Raw genomic sequence first — 24,318 nt, 5'->3', positions numbered from 1 at the left:
AAGAAAGAAAGAAAGAAAGAAAGAAAGCCAGTGGTGGTGGTACCTGCCTATAATCCCAGCACTCAGGAGGCAGTGGCAGGTAGATTTCTGAGTTTGAGGCCAGCCTGGTCTACAGTGAGTTCCAGGACAGCTAGGGCCACACAGAGATAACCTGTCTCGCCCTCCCCCCAAAATTAACAATTAATCAAGTCTATTAACTTTAACTTTCTCCTAGTTGAAACGAGACAAAGTTATTGTTTATTATCTACCTTTTTTTCTTTCTTTCTTTTTTTCTTTTTTTTATGACAAGTATTATACCGTAACCCAGGCTTTTCTGGAACTCTCCATCTAAACTATCTAAACTCAAGGCAGTCCTCCGGCCTCATTCTCTCAAGCACTGGAATAACATGCAGGAGCCACCATACCTTACTTCAGTAAGTTAATGTGAGACATTTGCATAGGTGTAATGTTTTAATATAATATCTTAGTAGTGAGCTGTGAATTGAGGCAAAGTTTATGGGGAGAAATCAGATCCTATGAGTCAAGGAATGAAATCTGATACAAAAGCAGAAACAGCTCAGGATGTTTGTGTGGGTGGAAAAGGATGGCGTGACAGTGTAGGAGAGAGTTGCTGGGGTCAAATCCAGAGCCTCGTGTACGGGAGACATGTGCTCTGCCACTGAACCACATCAGCCCAATAACTGAATCTTAAAAAGATTCTATTTTTGCTTTTATTTTACTTGCATGGCTGTTTTTTGTCTGCATATATGTACATGCATGTGCATCTGATGATCTCAGAGGCTAGGTGAAGGCATCAGATCTCTCAAACTAGGGTTACAGAAGATTGTGACCCATCTTTGTAGGTGTTGAGAACCAAGCCTGGGTCCTTTGCAAGAGCAGCAAGTGTTTTTAACCATTGAGCATCTCTCCAGCCACTAATTCTGTTTTTATAAAAGCATAAAGAGATGCTACAAAGACAACTCAGTAGTTAAAGAGTGTTTCCTGCCCAATCATGAGGACTGGAGTTCGGATCCCGGCACCCACAGTCTGCAGCTTACAACCACTTGTACCTCCAGCTCCAGAGCCCCAGCATTCTCTACTGTCCTCAGGGACCTGCACACATGTACACATACACTCAGACATATGCAGCTGCACTCAGACATACAAAATAAAAATAAACTAAGATGAAGAAATAGTGAAGTCATGACAAAACACCTTTATGTTATTTTTAAGAACTTTTTGTTTCTCAAGTTGGTAACTTTTGATGAGAAGAGGCCAAGGAACTGCTGTCCACCCTAAACTACAATGCTTGCCCTGTGGGGCTGAGGAACCGTGTAACTGGGAGGAGCAGGAATTGGGTCAAATTGTGTCCAATCCCAGAAATCTCAAGAGCAGTAGGAGTGGGACCACTCCCTCCCCTGCCCTGGAGCTGCATGTCCTGATACACATAGTTTTGGGGGACCCCCCCCACACACTTTTGCCCATACCAAAGGAAGTCACATAGTTGAGTGAGGTTAAACTTCCCTTCTCCTTATAAGGTCATGTCCACCAAGCACCTGGAATTCCTTCTTATGCAAATAAGGCATCCTCAGCACCCCAGTCCCAACCAGTGTTGTACATCCACCCTCATATCCCCTAAGCATCCTACAAAGGTTTACATAGCCTCTGTTTCTCCCAATTGAACCAGCTGTCTCACTGAAGCCTGTCTCCAGCATCTGTTCTTGTTGCTCGCTACCTCCTGAGGTCTCTTCACGCGCAGCACCGTTCCTGCCTCCCTCTCCCTCTCAGGCCACTGGTTGTGATCACTACCATCATACTGTTCCGGGCAGGCGGGAGAGCCGAGTGCGAAGGACATTGCCCTTGGTTTTCTGAAATAGTCTCGTTACATAGCCCAGGACGGCCTCAAATTTGCCTCTGTCCTCTTGCCTCCATCTCCCAAGTGCTGAGATACGGGCATCACTCCAAGCTCCAAAAGAGAAAAGCAGATAAAGAATAAACTAGAATGGTAGCATTAGAAAAGGAGAAGAAAAAAAAATGAAGTCAGAAATTGTGAAGGAAACTGTAAGGAGTTTGTTACCTCCACGAAGCCAGAATGATGACAGTACAAGTGTGACTAAGGCCTTGTTCCAAAACAAACGTTCTTCTAAGCAGTTGAAGCTGAATGTTGTCTTAAGTTTAGTAAGTCAGGGAAGTAGAGGCATGGGGTGTACAGGTGAAAAGGAACAATTTGTAGGGTAAACGTCTAGAGACACAATAAAGAATATAGTATATGTATTTATTATTTTATGGATATTTTGTTATGTGTATAAGTGTCTTGCCTTCGTGTATGTATGTCTGTATGTGCCCTATGTGGGTGGCTGGTGCTCAGGAAGGCTAAAAGAGGTTACTGTCTCCCCTTGGCCTGGAGTTACAAAGATGTGTGAGCTGCCTTGCTGGTTTTGGGAATTGAACCCAGATCCTCTGTAAGAGCAGCAAGTGCACTGAACCACTGAGCCAAATCTCAAGCCCCAAGAAGATAGTATATTTCAATATTTTCTTTTAAAAATCAATTGATCAACTTCATTATTTTGTCTTTTAAGAAGAAAAAAAATTAAAAGTTGTTAATTATTCATGGTATCAAAGTAATTTTGCTAATTGGCCTCTCAATCTAGAATTGTGCAACAGCCCTCTGACAGTTCTTCCGTTTTCTGGGCTCTTCTATCTTTTACCTATATTCTTCAGCACACGTATGTAGACTTCTTGTAAAATGTATTCAGAAAATCAGACCTCCTCTCTTAAGGACAGATGGTGTCTCCTGAATGATGAAATTATTCTTCTCCGTTATGTAAGCCACATACTCCAACAAGCCCTGTCCATCATGATTCTGCCTACCGCCTGCAATGAGGGAATCCCAGGTGGGAGGAGCTCTGTGTACTCAAGTTAAACTAAAGAACACGTCCTGTGGGCATTTCTCCTTTAACAGTAGCAGCGGGAGCTGGAGAGACAGACTGCTCCTCAGTTACGAGCACTGGCTGCTCTTGCAGAGGAGCGGGTTCAAGCCATCACCCACATGATGTTTCACAGCCCTCTGTAACTCCAGTCCCAGGAGATCTCTTGCTTACTTCTAAGCACTGCATGCACTTGGTACACATCCATATGTGCAGACAAAACACCAATACACATAAAATTAAATAAATCTCAAAAAAAAAAAATTAACAGGTTTCAATTACTACCTTGGCCCCAGCACCGCAAAAAGTTAAATAGAAGAAAACAGACAAAGGCTCTGCCGTCTAGCACTACCCCTGTCCACTGTGGCCATCATTACAAGTTCCAGAAGTATTATATGTGGCTAGCGTTACCGTCTCGCCAGCAAGAACGACGCTGCACACACAAACAGGATCCTTCTGCAGTAAAGCTTTAATGCATCTTGAGAGGGAGAGCATAAGCTTACAACAAGTAAAATGGAGACAGAGAGACCAAACAGCAGAAACCCATCCCTTATATAGGAAACTGTCCTCCGCTTAGGATGTGTCAGTCCCTGATTGGCTGTTGCTCATCGGGCGAGATGACGCCACGGGAGAGGCAGAGCACAATGAGTGGAAAATCCCTTCGCACATGTGCAGATTAGTTGTTTGTCAGCATGGGACACAGGATGTCAGCGCCATCTTGTAATGGCGAATGTGAGAATGTGAGCGCGGCTTCCCACAATTATAGCAGCCAAAATTTATTTCTTTATGCAAAATACCATTCAAGAATTCTCATCTAAGTTAATCAAGAGGATCCATGATTTTAAAAGGTAGGTATCTGGTAATTCCTGTTCTACACAGAAAACAGGCACAGGAAAAGGTAAGTGATCTTTCTCTTTCTCTTTTTTTTTTGTTTTTTGTTTTTTGTTTGTTTATTTGTTTTTGGTTTTGTTTTTTTAAGATAGAGTTTCTCTGTGTAGCTCTTGCTGTCCTGAAACTAGATTTGTAGACCAGGCTGGCCTCAAACTCACTCGGATCCGCCTACCTCTGTCTCCTGAGTGGTAGGACTAAAGGCATTCATTAGCTTACCTCCTGGTTAGTGGTTTTTTTTTAATGATATAGTGCTAGTAGCATCAGTTCTAGCTACCATCTCCAGTGTGAAGCTACTGAGCCGCTGATGTTCCTGTACTATTACCAACTCACTGGTCCCACATCACTTTTTGGACCATTTTGCAGCCCCGTTTTGCACCATTGAAATTTGCTCCTCACCAGTGACAAGCTTCATATTGCATCTCACATTCTAGACCAGTATACCAATCCCTAGTTTCTATCACCTGGTTAATAACCTTCTCCTGTACTTAAAGTAGTCCCTTAAAAGTGAACTCCCTCCCCTCACATGCCAACATTACAGGCATAGACCTAATTTTATGTGGTGCTAGAGACTGAACCTAGGGTTTGGGCAGGCTGCACAAGCACTCTACCAACTGAACTACCAAGGATGACTTCTGGCTGCAAGAGACATCATCTTTTGAACTTGGAAAGTATGAGAAAATTTAATAAAATGTTAATGGAAAGAAGGGGTCAAATTTGGGAGCTGACATAGTTAAAAACACATGGCACTTTTAGAGCCTAAAATCGGTTTCCAATACCCGAACCAGGTGGCTGCCTGCACCTGTAGCTCCAGATGAACCCCTAACCTCCACATGGGGCTGCTCTAAGGCTCACGTCTGCACAGAGACCATGATTTAAGATTTTTACAAGTATTTTAAAAATACTTTGAATATATTTGAATGTTGATGTAAGTAAATTGAAAGTAAAGAAATGGAGATGTGTGCTTGAGTGGTGGGAAAAGCTTGCCTAGCCAGCAAGAGGCCCTGAACTGATCTCTAATGAAGAAAAGGAAGAACGAGGCTTGCAAGATTTGAAAAGACAAGGCTTGAGGCGGGGACAGACAACAGGGATTCCACTGGAAGGTAAAGCTAAGGTTAGTGTTTAGTTTTGTGCCTCTGAGATGAGATTAGCCAGCTTTGTTTTCCAGCTCTCTGAGGAGTTCACTAAGGGGCATAACCATGGTGACTTGGCCCTGTAGATATGAAAACACAGCTAGATACTTCAAATCTTTAGAGGCCTAGCTTACTGCTGTCCATTTCTAACTATATAGGAATAATAGCTTTCCTTTTTTGGTGCCTTTGGCACATGTACCTGTGTGTGCACATCATCTAAGCAAGGAACGCAGACTTCACAGGTGAGTTTGATATGCCAATGTCATTCATAAAAACGCGGGTGGGACACTGATTCACAACATTATATGATTTCTGTAAGATAAGTTTATTGAACTTTTTCTTTTTTTCATTGTATTTACTTTTGTTATTTTTATTTACTTTTATTACAAATGTTTATTACAATGTACAATAGGCTTCAGGATAACACTCTATTCTAGCTGTATGTGATAAAGATTATATATATATATATATATTGACAAAGATATTATGGCAGGGAATCCAGATGTTTAGCAGGCTCCAGGATACAACTTCGTTCTACTTTTTGCCAGATTTCTTCATTCCACCTGTGGCCAGGGGGCCCTTGCGGGAGGCCTTGGCTTTCATCTCCTCGAGTTTCTTCTGCTCCTTCTGTTTCTGCTTGAAAGCCTCATCTTCCTCGTTCATCTCCTTGGCCTGCTTCTTGAGCTCTTTCAGGGGCTTCTTTTTGCCACCTTCTCAGCCCGACACGGCGCCTACAGCTCTGATTCTAAGCCAAGGACAAATCGGATTTGAAATTCAGTGAGAGGAAAGAGCAGACAGCAGAGAGAATCAAACCTAATATCTCTAGAAGACCAGCTGCCGAAAGCGAAGTGCTTCTAAGAGCTCCAGCGTTCCAGCTATTGAACTTTTTCATTTTGTTTTTCTTTTATATTTTTGCAGTGCTAGGAATCCAGCCCAAGGCCTCACATGTTAGGGAAGTTCTACTGTAACCTTTTAAACACACTTAGAGATTATAATATACCGAACCCATGCAGAGCTAAACAACTGTACCAAGACTTCCAGCACTTTTGGGGATGCTTGGGGCTTTTGAGACAGGATTTCTTTGTATAGCCCTGGCTATTGGAACGTGCTCTGCAGACCAGAGACCGCCTGCCTCTGCCTCCCGAGTGCTGGGATTAAAGGCATGCACCACCACCTCCCACTGACTTCCAATACTTATAAGACCAACTGTCAAGTTTGGGCATGCCCAAGGGCATCCCCAGGTGTGCTAATTTTCTTTTTTAATTGCCCGTCAATGAAGTCATGAGCAACACTGACTCCTCTCGGCAACCGTGTATGAGAAAGCATGGACAGTGCAACCCGGACTGCTCCGTGTGCAGAGTTCTTACTGCGCACTAGATCTGTCACCAGCCCCTCTGCAGGTCAAGCTGATGATGTCCAGAGACTCAACGCCTCCCCCAGAAGCTGGATGTTAGACTTTCTTACAGGCTCAAAAGCCCCGGGGCAAAAGATAATTTTAATCAGGTAAGATATTTTAGAAATTATCAAGAGCAGTGGGAAAAAAACCACATCTTTCTTTGGGCCAAAGTTAAATCTATTACACAATACACACTTCGGCTCAACGAATAAAGTATATCTCCATTCTCTCTTTTATTATTTTTGATATTAAAAGTATTCAGAGAGCTGGGTTCACTTCCCAGCCCCCACATGGCAGCTCTAGGCTGTCTTTACCTCCAGTTCCAAGGGATTTCACAACCTCACACAGAAATACATGTAGGCAAAACACATTAAAACAGTTGTGGGGAAAAAAGTATTTAGAAAGCCATCAGTAGCCTCTGCAAAGCAGAGGCTGAAGTGAAGGATCTCTATGCCGAAGCCAGCCTGCGCTACATAAACCTGCGCTACATAAACCTCGTTTCTTAAAAAAAAAAAAAAAAAGAAAGAAAAAGAAAAAGAAAAAAGAAAAAAAGTGGAGCACATTTTGAAGAGGTTCTGGGTTTGCTCTCCAGCACTGTAAAATACGGCAGGTGGGTCTCTTGAGTTCAAGGCCAGATTGGTCTGCAGAGATAGTTCCAGGACAGCCAGGGCTACATAAAGGAACCCTGTCAGGAAAACAGCAAAAATAAACAAAAACAAACAAATAAATAAGCTTATAGAAAAAGCAGCAAGAATAAGAGGACCGTGTATATTCCCTCAGACTTCCTAATATTTTCTTAATATTTAACATCATTATTTGCGTTGTTTTGAGTCAGTTGTTCTGTTTCTGTTGCCCTGTAGCACACACTTCCTGTAGACAGGGTGTGCCGGAGCCACAGAGCAGAGGGGACCCTGGGCCGCGCAGCGCAGCGCAGCGCCCTCTGCCGCCCGCGGAAAAACCTGCACCGCTCGCTGGAGGCCGGAACATGGCGCGGTCGCCCGCTAGCGTCCGGTCGCAGGCGCCCGACTCCGACCGAGGGGAGGCAAACGTGGTGACGCGGGTGTCGCAGTGGGTGGACAACCATCTGCGCCTTGTCCAGGTGCCACGACCCGGAGGGGTGGGCTAGCCTGAGCGGGATGCTCGCCGCAGGCCTCCAGGAGGAGGGGCGGAAGGGCAGCTCCCGCTGCAGGGGAATGGCCAAGGAGGCGACACTGCCGTCAGGCCTGCTTCCTCGCTGCCAGGATGGCGCGGTGCTGGGGACCCCACAGGGGTGGTCCAGGGGCAGCTCCTTGGTCAATATATCAAGCTGGAGACCCAGGAAGAGCAGAGAAGTCCCGAACCTTGATGAGTTTTTCCAGAGCTGGGGTTGGAATTTAGGTAAACATTCTAGTGCTTAGCACTGAACTATATCCCCAGTCTTGTTTTGTTTTGTATTTATGCGAAGCAAGAAAAGTCGCTGAAATTCAGACAAAGAAGAGACACTCAGACCACCAGATTAACACCGGAGAAAGGACTACTAAGGTCCCTGTGGTGGTATGGGCAAAGCGGGAGCTGCCCCTGGGTCGATGGTGGTGATGGTTCCTGACATGGAGGAGTGTGGCAGTTAATGATTTATTGGGAAAAGCTGTAGAGCTCTTGCATATGCAAAGGTTGAGAATGTGATCTTGAAGACAGACCATTAGACTTCAGAGCACAGTTGTAGGTAGAAGCCATTTGAGGCAACCGGGCATAGTTAAGCGTTAAAAGGAAATCAGAAGTGGACATATTGCTGAAAGCGAGCTGAGTAAACGTGCCGGAATGAGAAAAGCCTTGGATCCACCAACATCTTGAACAACCACAGAAAACACTCTAGAAATGAGGCCTGGGGGCCTGGGGTCATTCTCTGGGGAGTAGAAGGAGGCAGTCTCGGGACAGATGGGCAGATGGAGCATTAGGAAAGACAGGCAAGGAAAAGCCAGGAGGAGAATGAATTTGGAAGGAACAACAGACCTTTAAAATCCTGATGAGAGCACGCCCCCACCCCCCCACCCCCGCCGGAGTGGTGGCACAGGCATGTAATTCCAGCACTCAGGGAACCAGAAGCAGCTGGATCTCTGTGTTTGAGGCCACCCTGGTCTACAAACTGAGTCTAGGACAGCCAGGACTGTACAGAGAAACCCTGTCTTGAAAAACAAACAAACAAACAAACAATCTCCCGAGGAAGTTGAGCTTTGTAAATGCTTCGCAGGCAGACAGCACGAGGTCCAAGGCCGTGTCTGGGACATGCCTTTGTAGCTCCAACTTTAGAGTAGTCTAGTATCTGTCACTTAGGGTTGATAAGTGCCAAATAAACACGTGTATTATTATTCACTACATTAATTTCCAACCATTCACATACACGTTTACCCAGTTTATTTGCCATGATGCTGTATTTTAAGGTTTTTCTACCAAATACATAATTAAACATGGATGTAAAGATTAGAAATGTTAGGCTGTGGGAGCATTCAAGGAATTCATAGACAAGGTTTAAAAAAAAAAAAAAAAAACAACCATTCACAGTCAAATCCCTGTGCCTGCCAGACGGCTAGGAAGAAAGATAAAGCAACAGTGTGAAAGTTAAAGACAGGACAGGGCAGCAGTGTTTGGAAGAATCGAGCCAGCACCTACATTGTTTGAACTATTAGTCATCACACAGACAGTCTCCTCCCATTTGAGTGAGTACACTGACTAGTGTAAACAATTGATGAGAATTAATCACTGAATTTCTTTTTGCAGAACATCAGCACTGGAATGGCCATAGCTGGGATAGTGTTGCTAGTGAGAAGTGTTCGCCTGGTGAGTCAAAAATGGCAGGGGCAACAGACAACTGCTGGTTTATTCTCTTCACAGGAAGCTTATATTTATACTGGAAGGTTTTAAGTTGTATTTTAGAATAATAAACATATTTTAAGGTCCTCCTTAAGATTTAGAGCAGTGAGCCTGGCGTGGTGGCGCACGGCTTTAATCCCAGTCCTCGGGAGGCAGAGGCAGGTAGATCGCTGTGAGTTCGAGGCCAGCCTGGTCTAGAAAGTGAGTCCAGGACAGCCAAGACTACACAGAGAAACCCTGTTTCGAAAAACAAAACAAAACAAAACAAACAAACAAACAAAAAGATTTAGAGGTAGTGAGTATATTTTCGGGTCATAAAAATGTGCAACATTTTAGAGTTACTTAATTCTACAGACTATTTGCATAATCACATTTTTTATATGTAAATGATTCCATAAAGGATTGAGTTTGTGAAAATAGTATAGCCACTAAACTTGCATTTCAGACACTGTGTAATATCTCAAGTGGTTTTGGCTCACTTTTTACATATGTTATATATTGCTTATATATTTAAAAAAAAACTCTAAGAATTGGATAGCATTCTGATTACTTCAGAATTGAACCAGCAACCCAAATGCTAAAAATATTGAGTCTACATATAAGGCATGAGTTGGAGTAAAGAAAAAGCATGACGGTTAATAACATAAGTTTTATTTACCCACTTCTGCCCAATTGCTGTCATCTGTAAACACGTGATTACTATCCCATGAGCTGTTTTAGCTGCTCCATAAACCATAACCTTTCAGTACACACACACATCTCAATTTTCTGTGAGCACACTAGGACTTAACTGGGTGTGGTGAGTCACACCTGTATTCCTGGCAACTTGGAAAGTTGAGGCAGGATTGCTACCAGTTCCTGGCCTGCTGGCTCCAGGTCGGCCTGGCCTGGGCTAGAGGGAAAGCTTGTCTAAACCAAAAACCAAAACCAAAACAAACTAGGATTTTGTCTAGTTTCTTTGAGTAGGGAGGTGTTGATGCTCATGAGATCTTGTCCTTCAGGCAAAACTGCTTCTCAGGTGTTTTTCAATTAAAGTAGTACATTTAGATAGAAATATAAATCCTGATGTGGCTGTTTTTAAGTTATTGAACCTAAACTGTCAGGTTATAGAATTATCTATTTAATCTGAAAGGGTGTAACTTCAGAGTTTAACTTGAAATGTGGGTTATCACTTATGGTGTTCGATTCGGTGAATATTCGAAAACAAAAACCTCTTACATAAGTACTTTAATGTATACCCATGCAAACAAATAGAAATCCAGAGTGGTTCCTTCTGAATCCAAGTAAAAGTATGTTCTGGGGCTTTGAGATAAAGGCTTTGGAGACCTGAGTTCAACACCCAGAACCCATGTGCAGGTGGAAGGAGAGAATTATACCCCACTATGTGGCCCTCTGATTTGTACATGTACAATGTAGCACATACACACATGCATGCATGCACATGCAAACTAAATAGAAAATTTTAAAACTTAAGCCCTGATTTGAGTGATGACTGGGAAACTTCCCCAACCTTTAGATAAAGCTCTCCTTCCTTGCAGAGAAAGTATGCCATGGCATCAAATATTCTTTCCTGGTAAGAGAAACAAGCCCAGTGTTACGTAAGGTTCTGAGCTAGCCATGATGTGTGGTGCATGTTGCATAAAATAGCTACTAACCTTGGCCACCAAGTAGTTGTCAGGGAAGTAAATTTCCAACATTAGTCTGCCTCCTTCTTTTTTAAGATGTGCTTTGTCTTCTAAATGAATTTTTTTTTTTTTAATTTTAAAGGTCTTGCCAGTTGGGAGTCTAATTTAATACAACTTTGTTTAGGATTTACACTTATCATCTCCTATATAACATCTTGAAGTGGAAATGAATGGGTAGTAAGCTTTAAGTCTCTATAAATATTTTTTAAATTATTTACTATTTTTATGTGTATGTGTTTGTGCATGTGTGAGCTCATGTGTACCAGAGGCCAGAAGAGGGCATCAGGAACTGGGTGCTGGAAACTGAACCCACTTCCACTGCAAGGACATCAAGTGCCCTTAGCTGCTGAGCCATCTCTCCAGACCACATAACACTTTTGATTAAATATTAAAATGTCAATGTCAAATTAAGAACCAAGTTATAGCTGGGTGGTGGTGACACACGCCTTTAATCCCAACACTCAGGAGGCAGAGGCAAGCAGATTTCTGTTCCAGGCCAATAGTGAGTTGCAGAACAGCCAGGGCTAAAACAGAAAAACTCTGGGTTGAGAAATAAAAATGGCAATAATAATAATAATAATAATAATAATAATAATAATAATAATAATGGTAATAATAATAACAACAACAATAACAGTAATAAAAATAATGATGATGAAGAAGAAGAAACTTTACAATGGCTGTGTCTTCTTGTTAAATGGTTAGGTATCTTCACATTTTATTTTCATCTTAAGTTAAAGTTACACCTTTCTCTTTGAAAATCAACAGACATCAAAATTTACAACCTCTTCAGAGATTCCAGTAGAATTTATAAGAAAGAGGGTGAAACTGCGTGGCCGATTACACCGGATAACTGAGTGTGGGCTAGAAATTGAGCATATTCCTATTACTTTACCTCTTCTGTCTTCATGGAAACGTAAGTACGATGCAAGAATTATAAAGCTAGATAACTGTTATAGCTACTATTGTGGCATTTAATAACAAGATGCTATTTATAAAGTCATAAAAATATCCTAATTCTGATTACTTTCTGTAGTCTATGAAAGCCTGAACCGTAGCCCTGTTGACGAGAAATTATTTAATTTGGCTCAAGCGTCTTCCTTCTCTCTTTTGTTGTAGCCGACTGCTCGGTCTTTCATTTGGTTGCTCTTCCCATAAGCGAAGGCACTCTCTTATGTCCTAGGTCCTAAGATAACCGAGTTCAATGCTGAATTTAGTAAACGCAGCCATTCTAACTCTTGTAGCTCACAGTCTTGGTGGAGGATAGGCGATATACATGTGAAGATGTTTTCCTAATGTCGATGAAGACAAGGAACTGCATCCTAGGATAACTATCCAGGTCTGGTAGGGTTAAGTATCTCTACACATATATAGGAGTCGGAGAAGGCCTCATCGAGGGGTTGTTATATAATCGGAGACCTGACCATCCGAGTCGGCAGGCCAGGAGGAACATAGGAAGGCATGAGCTTGTGCCTTTTGACAGTTTACATGAGGCCTGAAACACGTGAAGAAGGTTGAGAGGGGCCAAGGGAGACTGGAGGGGTAGTAGGAGGCACGCCATTTTCCTACTGGTTATCATCTGTCTCTGCTTCAGATGAAAGAGCCCAGGCACGTGCCCCTTTCTCCTGGAGACGCGGCCTGTTGCCCCTGGGTCTGGTTCTTTGCTTAGACAACTTAGATTCATTCTTTCAGATCCAGCTCCATTGTCTGTTCTTTTGTGAAACTTCCTGGGAAGAACTGGCCGCCCCATAGCCATTTAAGTGCACTGCAGTCATAGCTGTCATTGATTTCCCGCCATGCTTTGTAAAAGTTGCTGCCCATCTTCCAAAGTTGTAAGCCACCTGGTTGCCTTATATTTATTTTAACTTCCTGTACATGCTATATATACATTTTTTAAAAATTTAATCTTCTCTACTAACGTATAAGCTCCTGATAAGCAGGAACAAGTTTTCCCTCAAACTTGATGTTCATAGTCTATAGAAAAATACTGACTAGTCAATAGTGTTTGGGTAAAATCTGCCAAAAGAATTGACTTAGTGTTTGTTTGGTTGTCTGGTTGTTTGGTTGTTGGTATTTTGTTTTGTTTTGTTTTGTTTTATAAGCTCTATCCCTATGCAGTGGAGGCACTAGGACATAGCTAGAAAGTACTTTTTGTTTTCTGTTTTGTTGTGTTGTCCATTTCAGAACTCCATGCCTGTTCAGGTATAAATGAAAGAAACGTGTTGTGTGTCATTTAACAGATAGTGGCCACTACAGAGGAAATGACAATGTGGATGCTTTGTGACAGAGATACATTGCTCTTGGCAAAGAGATCATTTTGTATTTTCAGAAGTGACAAAAAACACAAAAAACTACTTAAAATGGTTTAGGAAGTAGAAAGTCACTCCCCAAGCACTATGTTGAATGATGTAATAACATTCTAGAACAGAATCTTTTTTATTTGAAAGTAGTTAGTAAGTCAATGTGCCTGGTGCTGGGGGCAGAGCACAGTTGAAGCGTGCTTGCTTAGTGCATCGGAGGCCCTGCGGTTCATTCCCAGCATTGTAAAAGCAGTGAGGAAAGACAGGCTGTTTGCTTTCTTTCGTGTCCTTGTACCACTTTTACTATCTGGTCTATGAAATACAGCTGGACCTTTGTGGAGTTTTTTGTTTGTTTGTTTGTTTGCTTGTTTGTTTTTATTCGTAGAACTGTCTAGATCCTAAAAATTGAAGCCATTCTTTACTCAAAAGATTTGGTCCAAATGATTGTCTGTCGTTCTGTTAGTTAACTGTTCTGTTGCTGTGAGGAGGCATCGTGACCAAGGCAACTTATAAAAGGACCCATTCGGTTGGAGGTTTGTTTACCGTTTCAGAATGTTAGTCCATTATCATCACGGCATGTTGTAAGGCAGCAGGCAGGAGTGAGGCTAACACAGTAGCTGAGAGCTTATAGCTGATCCTTAAGTGACAGTCAGAGAGAGAGACAGAGAGACAGAGAGAGAGAGAGAGAGACATAGAGAGAGAAAGAGAGAGAGACAGAGAGAGAGAGAGAGAGAGAGAGAGAGAGAGAGAGAGAGAAAGAGAGAGAGAGAGAGAGAGAGAGAGAGAGAGAGAGAGAGAGAGAGAGAGAGAGAACAACCTGGTATGAACTTTGGAAACTTCACAGCCAGTGGCCACACATCCTCTAATAAGGCCACACCTGCTCTGACAAGGCGACATCTCCCAAACCTTCCCAAACAATTCTACTAACTGGGGACCAAGCATTCAAATGGATGAGACTCATTTAAACCACCACAGCCGTGACTGAGGATGCCTGTGTAAGGGGGGGAAAAGCGCAGATTTCTAGGACTCCTCCCTTATGACTTACATGACGCCCCTCATAATCTTTGGTGTATATAGATGAGAAAGGATAAGCACAACCATGCATGTTCGTGCACAACTTTAAAAAGTATGAAGTAAAATATAACACTTTCAGTGGTGATTTGGTGAGTGCCTGTTCTTCTGTTACAGTGTTATTACACATGGTGGCCACTGAAGTAGGTATATGCCTGCAGTAGTCACTGAGCTGCTTGTGCTGCAAGGAGATTAACCAAAGGTGCTTTTACTGCTGCTGATAAGATACTAATATTTTTGGCAACTGCATATATCCCAGGGTGTTCCTTCTGTTTTAGGACACTGCCTGTTGCCGTGAGTTTCCTTGCAGTGTTAGAACTATTATGTCAGAACATGACTATCCTGACTTTTACTTTTAGCACAGATATTATGACTATTATGTAATGACACAGCTTATCATATAACACGGCTGTCCTGCTATGCCATTGCACAGCTGTTATGAGTGCTGTGCGACAACATGGCTCTCCTGGTGTGCTGGATAGTGTAATGTCAACCTGACACAAGCTAGAGGCATAAGAAGGAGGGAACCTAATTGTCTCCATTGGATTCAGCTCTGGGGCATTTTCTGAAGCAGTGATTGATCGGGGAGGGCCCAGACTATTGTGGGTGGGGCCATCCCTGGACTTAGGTTCTGTAAGAAAGCAGGGTGGGCAAGCCATGGGGAGCAAGCCTGTGAGCAGCATGCCCATCAGCTCCTGCCTTTGAGGCTCCTGCCCTGTTTGAGTTCCTGTCAATGATGGCCAAGTAAACCCTTTTGCTTATTATGCCAAGACACAGCGACATACTGTTATGTCCTAACACGGCTATTCACACCAGTAATATCATAATCTGGCTACCATGACTGTTATAACATGGCTATCGTTATTATGGCATAACAGAGCTATCACACCTATTATGGGATAACATGCCTATCGTCACTGTTATGTCATAACAGTTACCATGGCTATTATGTCCCAACATGGCTAAATGAGTATTTTATTATAACAGCTATTATGACTATTATATCATAACAGCTGTTATAACTTATTCAATAATTCTGTTATATCAGAAATCATTATCATGACTATTGTGTTATAATATGGATATAACTATTGTAGCAATGAAGGTTATTCACAAATACCAGTGTGTTTATCAGACCTTCCCAAACCTTTAAAAAACATGTATTTATGGTGGGCACAGTGGCACAGGCATTTAATCCCAGCATTCAGGAGGCAGAGTCAAGAGGGTCTCTGTGAGCGTGAGGTCAGCTTTGTCTACATAGCCAGTTTTAGGTTGGCCAAGGCTACATAGGGTGATACTGTTTCAACACAAACAAACAAACGAACAAACAACAACAAAGTTTAATGATGAGGTAGACTCCTTAGTGATGGTATTTATCACTTAGTATCATTTTGTGTCATTCTCTGATTTTCCAGCTGTTCATATTTTTCCCTCATTTGACATGCTTTTGCCTTTCCCTGATTTCTGTGTTCATCTCTAAAACTCACATCCTACCTTTTGACAGAATGTTCATTGCCTACGCTACTAACCCATGTTACCCTTTCCTGCCTACCTTCTAGCATCTCTGAATTGTCCCATCCGATGTGGACTGGACTTGTAAAACTGTTTCTTTGCAAGATTTATTGAAGGGACTGGAGAGAAGACTTAGTGGTTTAGAGTACTTGTTGCTCTTTCAGAAGACCCAGGTTCAATTCCCAGCATTACTTTGTCATAACACGGCCTGATTAGCATGTCATAACAGCTGTTATGACTAGTATATCATAACACAGCTATCGTCACCATTAAGTTATAACAGCTATCAAGACTATTAGGCCATAAAAAGGCTATCATGACTATTATGTTAGAACACAGTTATTATATCTATGTCATGCCAGTTACATGACTATAATGCATATTACCTGTTTCACATAATTGTTGCTAAGGATGCAATCTGCCTGCTCACTGAGGCTTTTTCACCTGAAACTCAGGAAACAGGTTTTTAAGAAACATTCCTTTTAAGATACTAATTTTTAAAACTCCGTTATGGAAAATTCTAAACATTTTTCTAAAAATAAAACCCCAAGCTAGTCAGTGTGGCATGCATCCACGGTTTCACGAAGAGGCAGAAGGTCACTTGACTAGCCTGGGCGACACAGACTCAGCCTGTCTCCTAAAAAAAATAATTAGTTAATAAATTAAGTCATTATTAAAATTAAGTTGATAAAGTATTTTTAAAGACTTGAGTAAATATATCTTCATATTGTGTTATCTTGATTATAAATTGGTAAGATCGGGCTGGAAAGATGGCTCAGAGGTCAAGAGCACTGTCTGCTCTTCCAAAGGTCCCAAGTTCAATTCCCAGCAACCACATGGTGGCTCATAACCATCTGTAATGAGACTCAGTGCATTCTTGTGGTAGGCAGGTGCACATGTGGGCAGAATACTGTATAAATAATATATAAATCTTTAAAAAATAAAATAAATTGGTAAAATCTTGTTTGGAAGTCAGTTGTGCTAAATGTTTATATTTGTTTGTTTGTTTGTTTGTTTGTTTTAAGTAATCATTTATTTGGCCATGGCTTGGTGGTTAAGAGAGTGCCCTGCTGCTGCAGAGGACTTGAGTTCGGTTTCTAGCACCCATGCTGGAAGGCTCTCACCTGCCTGTAACTCTGGGTCCATGACTCTGATGCCTCCTTTTGGTTTCCATGACCACCCTCACACATGCAGCATACATTCAGGCATACACACATAACTAAAAAATTAAATCTTCTTTTCAAAAGGCAATAAAATTGAGACAGCCAGTCTTTGTTTGGGTGGAAAGCTGATTTTCTTAAGTAGTTAGCAGCTGGGTGGTGGCGGCACACGCCCTTAATCCCAGCACACGGGAGGCAGAGGCAGGCGGATCTTTGAGAGCTTGAGCCCAGCCTGGTCTACAAAGAGAGTCCAGGACAGCCAGGGCTACACAGAGAAACCCTGTCTTGAAAAGCAGCAACAGCAAAGTGGTTCACAAGTTCTTTGAAGTAAGGAGCCAGTGTCTGCAGTTCTCCTTGTAACAGTAACCATTTTACTAGGCTGCTTTATTCATATACTTGTAGAAACAGCTTTGGAAAGTTATAAAGAGTGAGTTTGGCTAAATCTTGAATGGGAAGGAACTTGATCAAACAGGTTTTAGGATTATTCTGTTCTATACTTGTACTGAGGACTTGTGTTTGTTTGTGGGGTTTTTGTTGTTGTTTGTTTTTCTTTTCTTGTTTGTTTTAACACAGGGAAGCCCTGGCTTTCCTGAGCTCCTTGTGTATCTCACACTGACCTCAGAGTCACAAAGATCCAGCTGTCTCTGCCTTCTGAGTGTTGGGATTAAAGGCTACTATACCTGGCCTATACTTGTATTATTTTAAGAGAAAAACGAATAAATTTAGTAAAATTAAGTGTTCCTAAGTTTTAAAGTTTGACTATGTATAAATAAGTACAATGCATTGTTCGGTGTGGTAGGGGCTTGGAGGCAAATGACTTTGGGATTTCTTCGTGGTGCGCCCTTGAGGCTAAATTTCTTCTTCATTCCTTTCTTAGACAAGCCCTGTGGGGTTTTGCTGGTTAAGCTGGCTGGAGTAGAACTCACAGAAATGGGCAAGGTCTGGCTGCAGGGAGAGCTAAAGCCGTCCCAGCTGCTATGGTTTCAGCTTCTTGGAAAGGAGAACGATGCTCTCTTCTGCTACCTCTTAGTGAACAGGGTGAGTAGTCTGAGGAAATCACTGAGCACCTTTTATTCTTCACATAAGTAAGCACTTATTTAATTAGCATTTTTACTTGATAAGGAACTTACAGTTTTGTGTAAAGAACAAGGTGTTTCATATATAAATTTAATTTTTAATATGTATGGAGGATTCTTTTACCCAGATAGGATGTCTAAAGGGGTGAGAGATGGGGATCAAGCAATTAAGAGCTCTTGCTGTCTTTCCAGAGGACGTGGGTTCAATTTCTAGTACCTACTTTAGACAATTCACAACCATTGTAACTCCAGTTCCACGGGCTCCAACACTCCCTCCTGGCCTCCGTGGGCACTGTTGTTATAAAGGAAGGAAATCCCAGTGAAGACTCAGGAGCCAGATATTGGGGTGAAAGCCTGCTAGCCGAGGCAGAGAAAGCACCCAGCTGACCTTCCTACTCAGCTCTCCTCCCAGAAGGAAAGAGCCCTTCCTCCTTCTCCACTCTGTCTTAAACACCCTTCTATCAGTGTCCTCCTTTTTGTGTTTACCTCCTGTCAGCTGGTGGCTTGCTCCCCCTCTTGACCTATGGATGGCTTTATTTCTCTTTTGCTTACAAAAAGCTATTGGGTCAAATGTGTTTGCTAGGGCTGAGCCACACCCACAACCACCTGTTTACAACAAAGAGAAAGTTCTTAGGTTAAAGGTGTGTGCTAGGGCTGAGCCACAGCATACAGTTTTTTCCAGTACATAATCATGGGGTTCACAGTGTGATCAAATATTCTGCAACCCGTAATACTCATGCACATAGACACACATGTATACATGTAATTTTAAAAATTAAAAACTAAGGCCTGGAGATAGCTGGAGAGATAGCTCGGTATGTAAGAGCTCCTATTGCTCTTGCAAAGGACATGAGTTTGATTCCCAGCAGCACCCACACCAAGCAGCTAACAGGTACATGTAACTCCAGCTCCAAGTGATCAAACTCCTCAGGCTACACAGGCGCATGCAGACATATATATGAATAAAAGCAATAAAAATAAATATTTTAAATAAATAAATAAATAAAAAGGGAGGGCTCAGTGGTTAAGAATGGTTTATGCTCTTGTAGAAGACTAGGTTTGGTTGCCGGCAACCACATGGCAACTTACAAAGGTCTGTAACTGAAGTTCCAGGCATCCAATGTCCTCTTCTGGCCTGTAAGGATAGTAGGCACACATGAGGCGCACGTACATACATCTAAGCAAATGCTTGTATACATAAAGTACAAATATTTGCTGATTTAAAAATAATAAAAACATGGGGCTGGAGAGATGGCTCAGAGGTTAAGAGCACTGATTGCCCTTCCAAAGGTCCTGGGTTTAATTCCCAGCAACAACATGGTGGCTCACAGCCATCTGTAATGTGATCTGATGTCCTCTTCTGTCCTGCAGGTGTACATGCAGGCAGAACACTGTATACATAATAAATAAATAAATAAATAAATATTTTTTAAAAAAGCAAAGCTTAATTAAAAAATAAAAATAAAAATAGCCTGGTGTTGGTGGCTCATGCCTTTAGTCCCAGCACTCTGGAGGCAGAAGCAGGGGGACCTCTGTGAGTTTGAGGCCAGCCTGGTCTACAGAGCAAGTCCCAGGACAGTCAGGGCTACACAAAGAAATCCTGTCTTGGAAAATAAAATAAAATAAAATAAAATAAAATAAAATAAAAGATAAATATATAAATAAACAAATCTGAAGATATAAAAAGAAAGTTAGAAAGGAAGAAAACGTTCAAATTTGCTAAATAAAGGACTGTCCCTCTACATTTGCTAAATAAAGGACTGTCCCTCTACATTTGCTAAATAAAGGACTGTCCCTCTACATTTGCTAAATAAAGGACTGTCCCTCTACATTTGCATGTGGCTGAGCATATTATCATATTGTTACCATAAGTCATTTGGGGAGTGTCACTTGGCAACGGGAAGTTGCAGAGAACAAGAATGCTTTCTAGAGGTAAGTATTGCGCCATCTGCTCCAGTATCCTGTGTGTTCACACTCAGATGCTGTAAAAGTAAATGCTTTGCTCATGTCCCTTCATGTGTGCAGATAGCTGTCCTCTGGGGGTGCTGGTGTCACTTACAGGGAGGCCTCTAAGGGCCTGGCAGAGTTCTTCCTGGCCCCAAAGCCCTGCTGCATCCTTGCGTTGTTTTCCGTGTCAGCCCACTATGCTGTGCACACAATGTGGTTCAAGTACTTCTCCTGCTTGAATTCTACAAATGTGTGAAACTGAAATTCAGTTGTTTGGCTTGCCTCAAGGATATGAACTTATAAAATGCTTTAAACTGAGGCAAATATAATAAACCTTTCATAACTCTTTCATCACCGTGAACCAAAATAATGTTTTATCTTCAATTTTGTTTAAAAACCTTTTTTTTAATAAAAATTACTTTGTTTTATAAAATCTTAGAAAAATTTTCTTGTTCAAGCCTAGAATTTTGACATTTTTACATTCATTTCACATTAATTGTGATTTAGTTTTTTAAAAATGTGTATGTGAATATTGGTGTGAGATTGTGTTTGTGCGTGTGTCTGCTTGAGATTATATGCACATGTGTGTGTTTGTTTATACTTGCATGAACAAGGATGAGGCTGGTAGAGTCCTTCTGTGTTGAGTTATAAGCATTTGCACAACACCTGGCTTGTTACGTGGGTACTAGGACTAAACTCCAGGTCACAGAGTGTGCCACAACCACTGTTTTTGTTTTGCTTTCTTAAGATTTTTATTTGCTAGGGCAGTAGGGCACATCTGTAATCCCAGCACTCGGTAGGCAGAGGCAGGTAGATCTCTGAGTTGGAGGCCAGCCTGACCTACAAGGCAAGTCCAGGACAGCCAAGGCTACATAGAGAAACCCTGTCTAGAAAAACAAAACCTAATTTGTTTTTATGTATGTGTGTGTGTGTGTGTGTGTGACTATATGTGTTTATGCACGTGTGTGTGTAGTGTTCATAGACACCAGAAGAAAGTGCTGAGTATCCTGGAGCTGGAATTCAGACAGTTCTGAGCTGCCCTGTGTGGGTGTTAGGAGCCAAACTCCAGGCCTCTGCAAGATCAGCAAGCACTCTTAGCCTGATGAGCCATCTCCCTCGCCCTGTGATATACTTTAAAACGAAGCTACCGATACTTGGGTTTAATTAGTTTTATTAGATTGAAATAGGATCTGCTTTTCCTATGAATTCCTAAGGAGTGGGGGTGGGAATCATTTACTGATTGCATTACAAGTAGGATATTCCAGAAATGAAAGTTTCAAGGTAAAGATTCAAAGATTATTTGGAGTAAGCATTTTTAAAATGTGCATACCTGGGGTTGGAGAAATAGCTCAATAGATGATAGTGATGGCTACTCTTGCAGAGGACCCAGGCCTCAAACAGAGGCTTACAGCTGTAACTCTAAGGGACCTGATGCCCTCTTCTGGCCTGTCTAGGCACTAGGCATGAAAGTGATACACAGGCATGCAAAACACTAATGTACATTAAAACAGCAACAACCAAACCCTACCTGCCAGAGCCTTCAAACCCTGGGACTTTTTAACTTAACAACTGAATACTATTCAGTTCACTAGGACTTATTTACTTTTTAGCTTTTATTGTACTTTGTTTTGCTATGGGCTCTCCTTATGCAAATCCTGTGCTACATTTTCTCTCTACACAGCCAAGAAAGTAAATAGCATCATTTATACTTTATCGTTTCAGTGATAATCTAATCATTGAAATGATTAGAAATCAGTGAGAATCAGGAGACTTTGAGCAGGGCTTGTAAGAGCATATTTTATTTAAAAAAAATAAAATCTTTCAATTTAGCAGTAGCTGATTTAGGCTGTTCAATCCTTTTGTTGTTGTTTTGTTTGTCTGTTTTGCAACTTATTTTGTGTGTGTGTCTTATGTATTCTTATGGGTTCTTATGTGTATACAGGTACTCACACTCATGTGGTATGTGTGGAGGCCAGAGGTTGATGTCAGGTGTCTTCCTTGGTTACTCTGTACCTTATCTTCTCTTTCTGAGCCTAGAGATCGCTTAGTCAGGGAGGCTGCTGGCCAGTGGCATCCAGGGATTCACCTGTCTCGGCCTCCCCAGCACTAGGATTATGAGCCTAAGATGCCTCACCTAGATATTTGCATAGATGCTGCTTCTCTCCAGGTCTTGTTTTGTTGTTGTTACATGTTTTATTTTTTTTGAGACAGTATCTCTTTTTGTAGTTCAGTCTGGTCTTGAGTAAGTAAGTAATCCTCTTGCTTCAGTCTCACAAATGCCAGGATGACAACAAACATGTGCCACCAAATGGGGCCTGAAGACCTCTGTGTTATAGTTCTTTTTTTTTTAATGTTCTCTAAAAAAGATAAAATTGGTGAATTTTAAGGTAAATAAGATATATTTATAGTACTATATCTTATAGATTTATATATACTTATAATAACATATAATAATCGGTTTCCTCCTTTTTATTCAGGGTGGATATTTTAATGTGAATCTAAATGAGGAGATTCTGAGAAGAGGCTTAGGCAAAGCCGTTCTTGTCAGAGGCCTAACTCATGACTCCAAAACCCACTGGAAAATTCACCGAAACCTACTGAAAGCTGAATTGACAGCCTTAAAGAAAGGAGAAGGAATATGGAAGGAAGAATCTGAAAAAGCAAGTTATTATAGAAAACTCAAAGACTCCTGGAGAGAGAGATGGCAAAAAGGGAATCATATAAAAACAGCTGGGCCAGATGTGAACTTGGCCAAAGAAAGTTACTATGGCAGGTTTTGGAGGACCTGTGGGAGCTGGAAGGAGACCGTGGGCAACTGCTCTTTAGTTCTGAGACTCAGAGAACTTGTGAGCCACTTACACCTTCGGAGAAAAGGGTGACACACACATGAGGTCTAGAGGTGACCCCCTTGAAGAGGGAAAAGCGTGACCACTTTTCATTGTGTAAAAATGGGAACTTCAAGTGATCAAAATTTCAGGCTAGTGGTATTTAACAAAAACATTGTTAACATCAGGATCAATTTGAATGAGTTACAACCAATGTAATATACTTTTAGGAAAGAAAGACACTATAAAAAAAGGTACCTGGTAAAAGGATGTGGGGTGTGTGTGTGTGTGTGTGTGTGTGTGTGTGTGTGTGTGTGTGTACGTAAAACTCAAGTTTTGCTTTTTTTCTTCTTCCTCTCTGACCCCTAGTGCCAGGGATTGACCTCAGGGCCTAGGCATTCTGGACTAGCACAGCACTACTGAGCTACACTGCCAATCTATAATGCTAGTGTCTGAAGAGAAAGCTGAAGTGTTGACAGTTAGAAGGGGAAGCCATATTTAATATTTGTTTTTCAATTTTATCACCTTTACAATAAAGGAATTTTAAAAATATTTTTTTCCTGAGGCCACACTTTTCCCCCCCAGCATCTTTCTAGCTACTGATTGGTGAGTTTGGGCCTGTGACACAGGAAGTACGGACACCATTCTTGGTAATAAATACAGCTGATTTCACCCTGATGTCAGATGAGAGAATTATCCTTAAGACAATGGTGAGGATGGCAGCACGGAGGACAGAAAGAAAGGACCTTTAGGACATCACTGAGCCCCTGAAGTAGCCAATTCTTGAATTCAAGAGTGTAAACTGCCTTGATAGTAAAGTTAGTTGGGCATGGTGGCACACACCTGTAGTCCCAGCACTCTTTAAGTAGACTTGTGGATAAGAATTTCAAGGTTATCCTTGGTTCATAGTAAATTGAAGACCAGCTTGGGCCAATTAATAGAGACTTTATCTAAAAATGTGAAACAACAAAGTAAAGCACCCCCAAAGCACTTTACTGTACGTACTAAAATCTTCCTGACAGTGTAAGCCGCTTTCCCAAGGCCAACAGGATTTTGCTAACTAGCCAAACATGGTTGAACGTGGTCCAAAAATGGAGTCTTGGGAGGAGAATTCTGAGTGCTGTGGGAAACAAGACAAGAGTCTTGTGACCTCAGTTTCTTTGTCCTTGGATGCTTTTGTGGCCCTCCCAGGTATATGGAGTAGGAGTGAGCTTACTTCAGATTATTATTATAGCTGGCTAGTGTTATTTGTGTTTTATGTTGGTTTTGCCACATTTGACTTGTTCTTGTGATTGTAAACATTTCTCAGATGACGTTTCTTTTCTTTTCTTTTTTTTTTTTTTTTTTTTTTTTGGTTTTTCTAGACAGGGCCTGTCTACGTAGCCTTGGCTGTCCTGGACTCACTTTGTAAACCAGACTGGCCCTGAACTCACAGCGATCCACCAGCTTCTGCCTCCCTAGTGCTGGGATTAGAGGTGTGCACCACCACACCTGGCCCCCTCGGGTGACATTTCTTAACCCTCAAGGGTATAAATTGTCTGATGCTCTGAATAAAGTTGGGTATTACATGAA

The 24,318-nt window shown here is 41.7% G+C and overlaps 2 protein-coding genes across 2 annotated transcripts; one reads left to right on the top strand and one right to left on the bottom strand.

The window, feature by feature from the left end:
* Positions 1–4,062: 4,062 nt before the first annotated feature.
* On the bottom strand, positions 4,063–7,310 carry LOC311589780 (translation machinery-associated protein 7-like; the record flags this gene model as incomplete). Its single annotated transcript, XM_084768441.1, has 2 exons — positions 4,063–5,637; positions 7,211–7,310. The coding sequence occupies 2 exons, from the start codon at positions 7,308–7,310 to the stop codon at positions 5,462–5,464; spliced, it is 276 nt and encodes a 91-aa protein (XP_084624567.1). The 3' UTR covers positions 4,063–5,461.
* Positions 5,519–24,318, top strand: LOC311590250 (protein C3orf33 homolog). The gene is made up of 6 exons (XM_084769124.1): positions 5,519–6,430; positions 7,184–7,422; positions 9,078–9,137; positions 11,624–11,771; positions 17,776–17,936; positions 22,399–24,318. Exons 2-6 carry the CDS (start codon positions 7,309–7,311, stop codon positions 22,798–22,800), a joined length of 885 nt encoding a protein of 294 aa, XP_084625250.1. The 5' UTR covers positions 5,519–6,430; positions 7,184–7,308; the 3' UTR covers positions 22,801–24,318.

This window comes from Acomys minous (assembly GCF_964271855.1).
Source record: "Acomys minous genome assembly, chromosome: 19".
NCBI classification, from domain to species: Eukaryota; Metazoa; Chordata; class Mammalia; order Rodentia; family Muridae; genus Acomys; species Acomys minous.
Note: the sequence above shows the minus strand (reverse complement) of the source record. Positions and strands in the feature narration are given on the sequence as shown.

What these genes read in the sequence shown, in the direction of transcription:
- LOC311590250 (XM_084769124.1), top strand. Translation starts at nt 7,309, where the DNA reads ATGGCGCGGTCGCCCGCTAGCGTCCGGTCGCAGGCGCCCGACTCCGAC. An exon ending in ACCATCTGCGCCTTGTCCAG is followed by an intron (nt 7,423 to 9,077) that starts GTGCCACGACCC and finishes TTCTTTTTGCAG; the next exon opens with AACATCAGCACTGGAATGGC. An exon ending in TCTTCTGTCTTCATGGAAAC is followed by an intron (nt 11,772 to 17,775) that starts GTAAGTACGATG and finishes TTCCTTTCTTAG; the next exon opens with ACAAGCCCTGTGGGGTTTTG.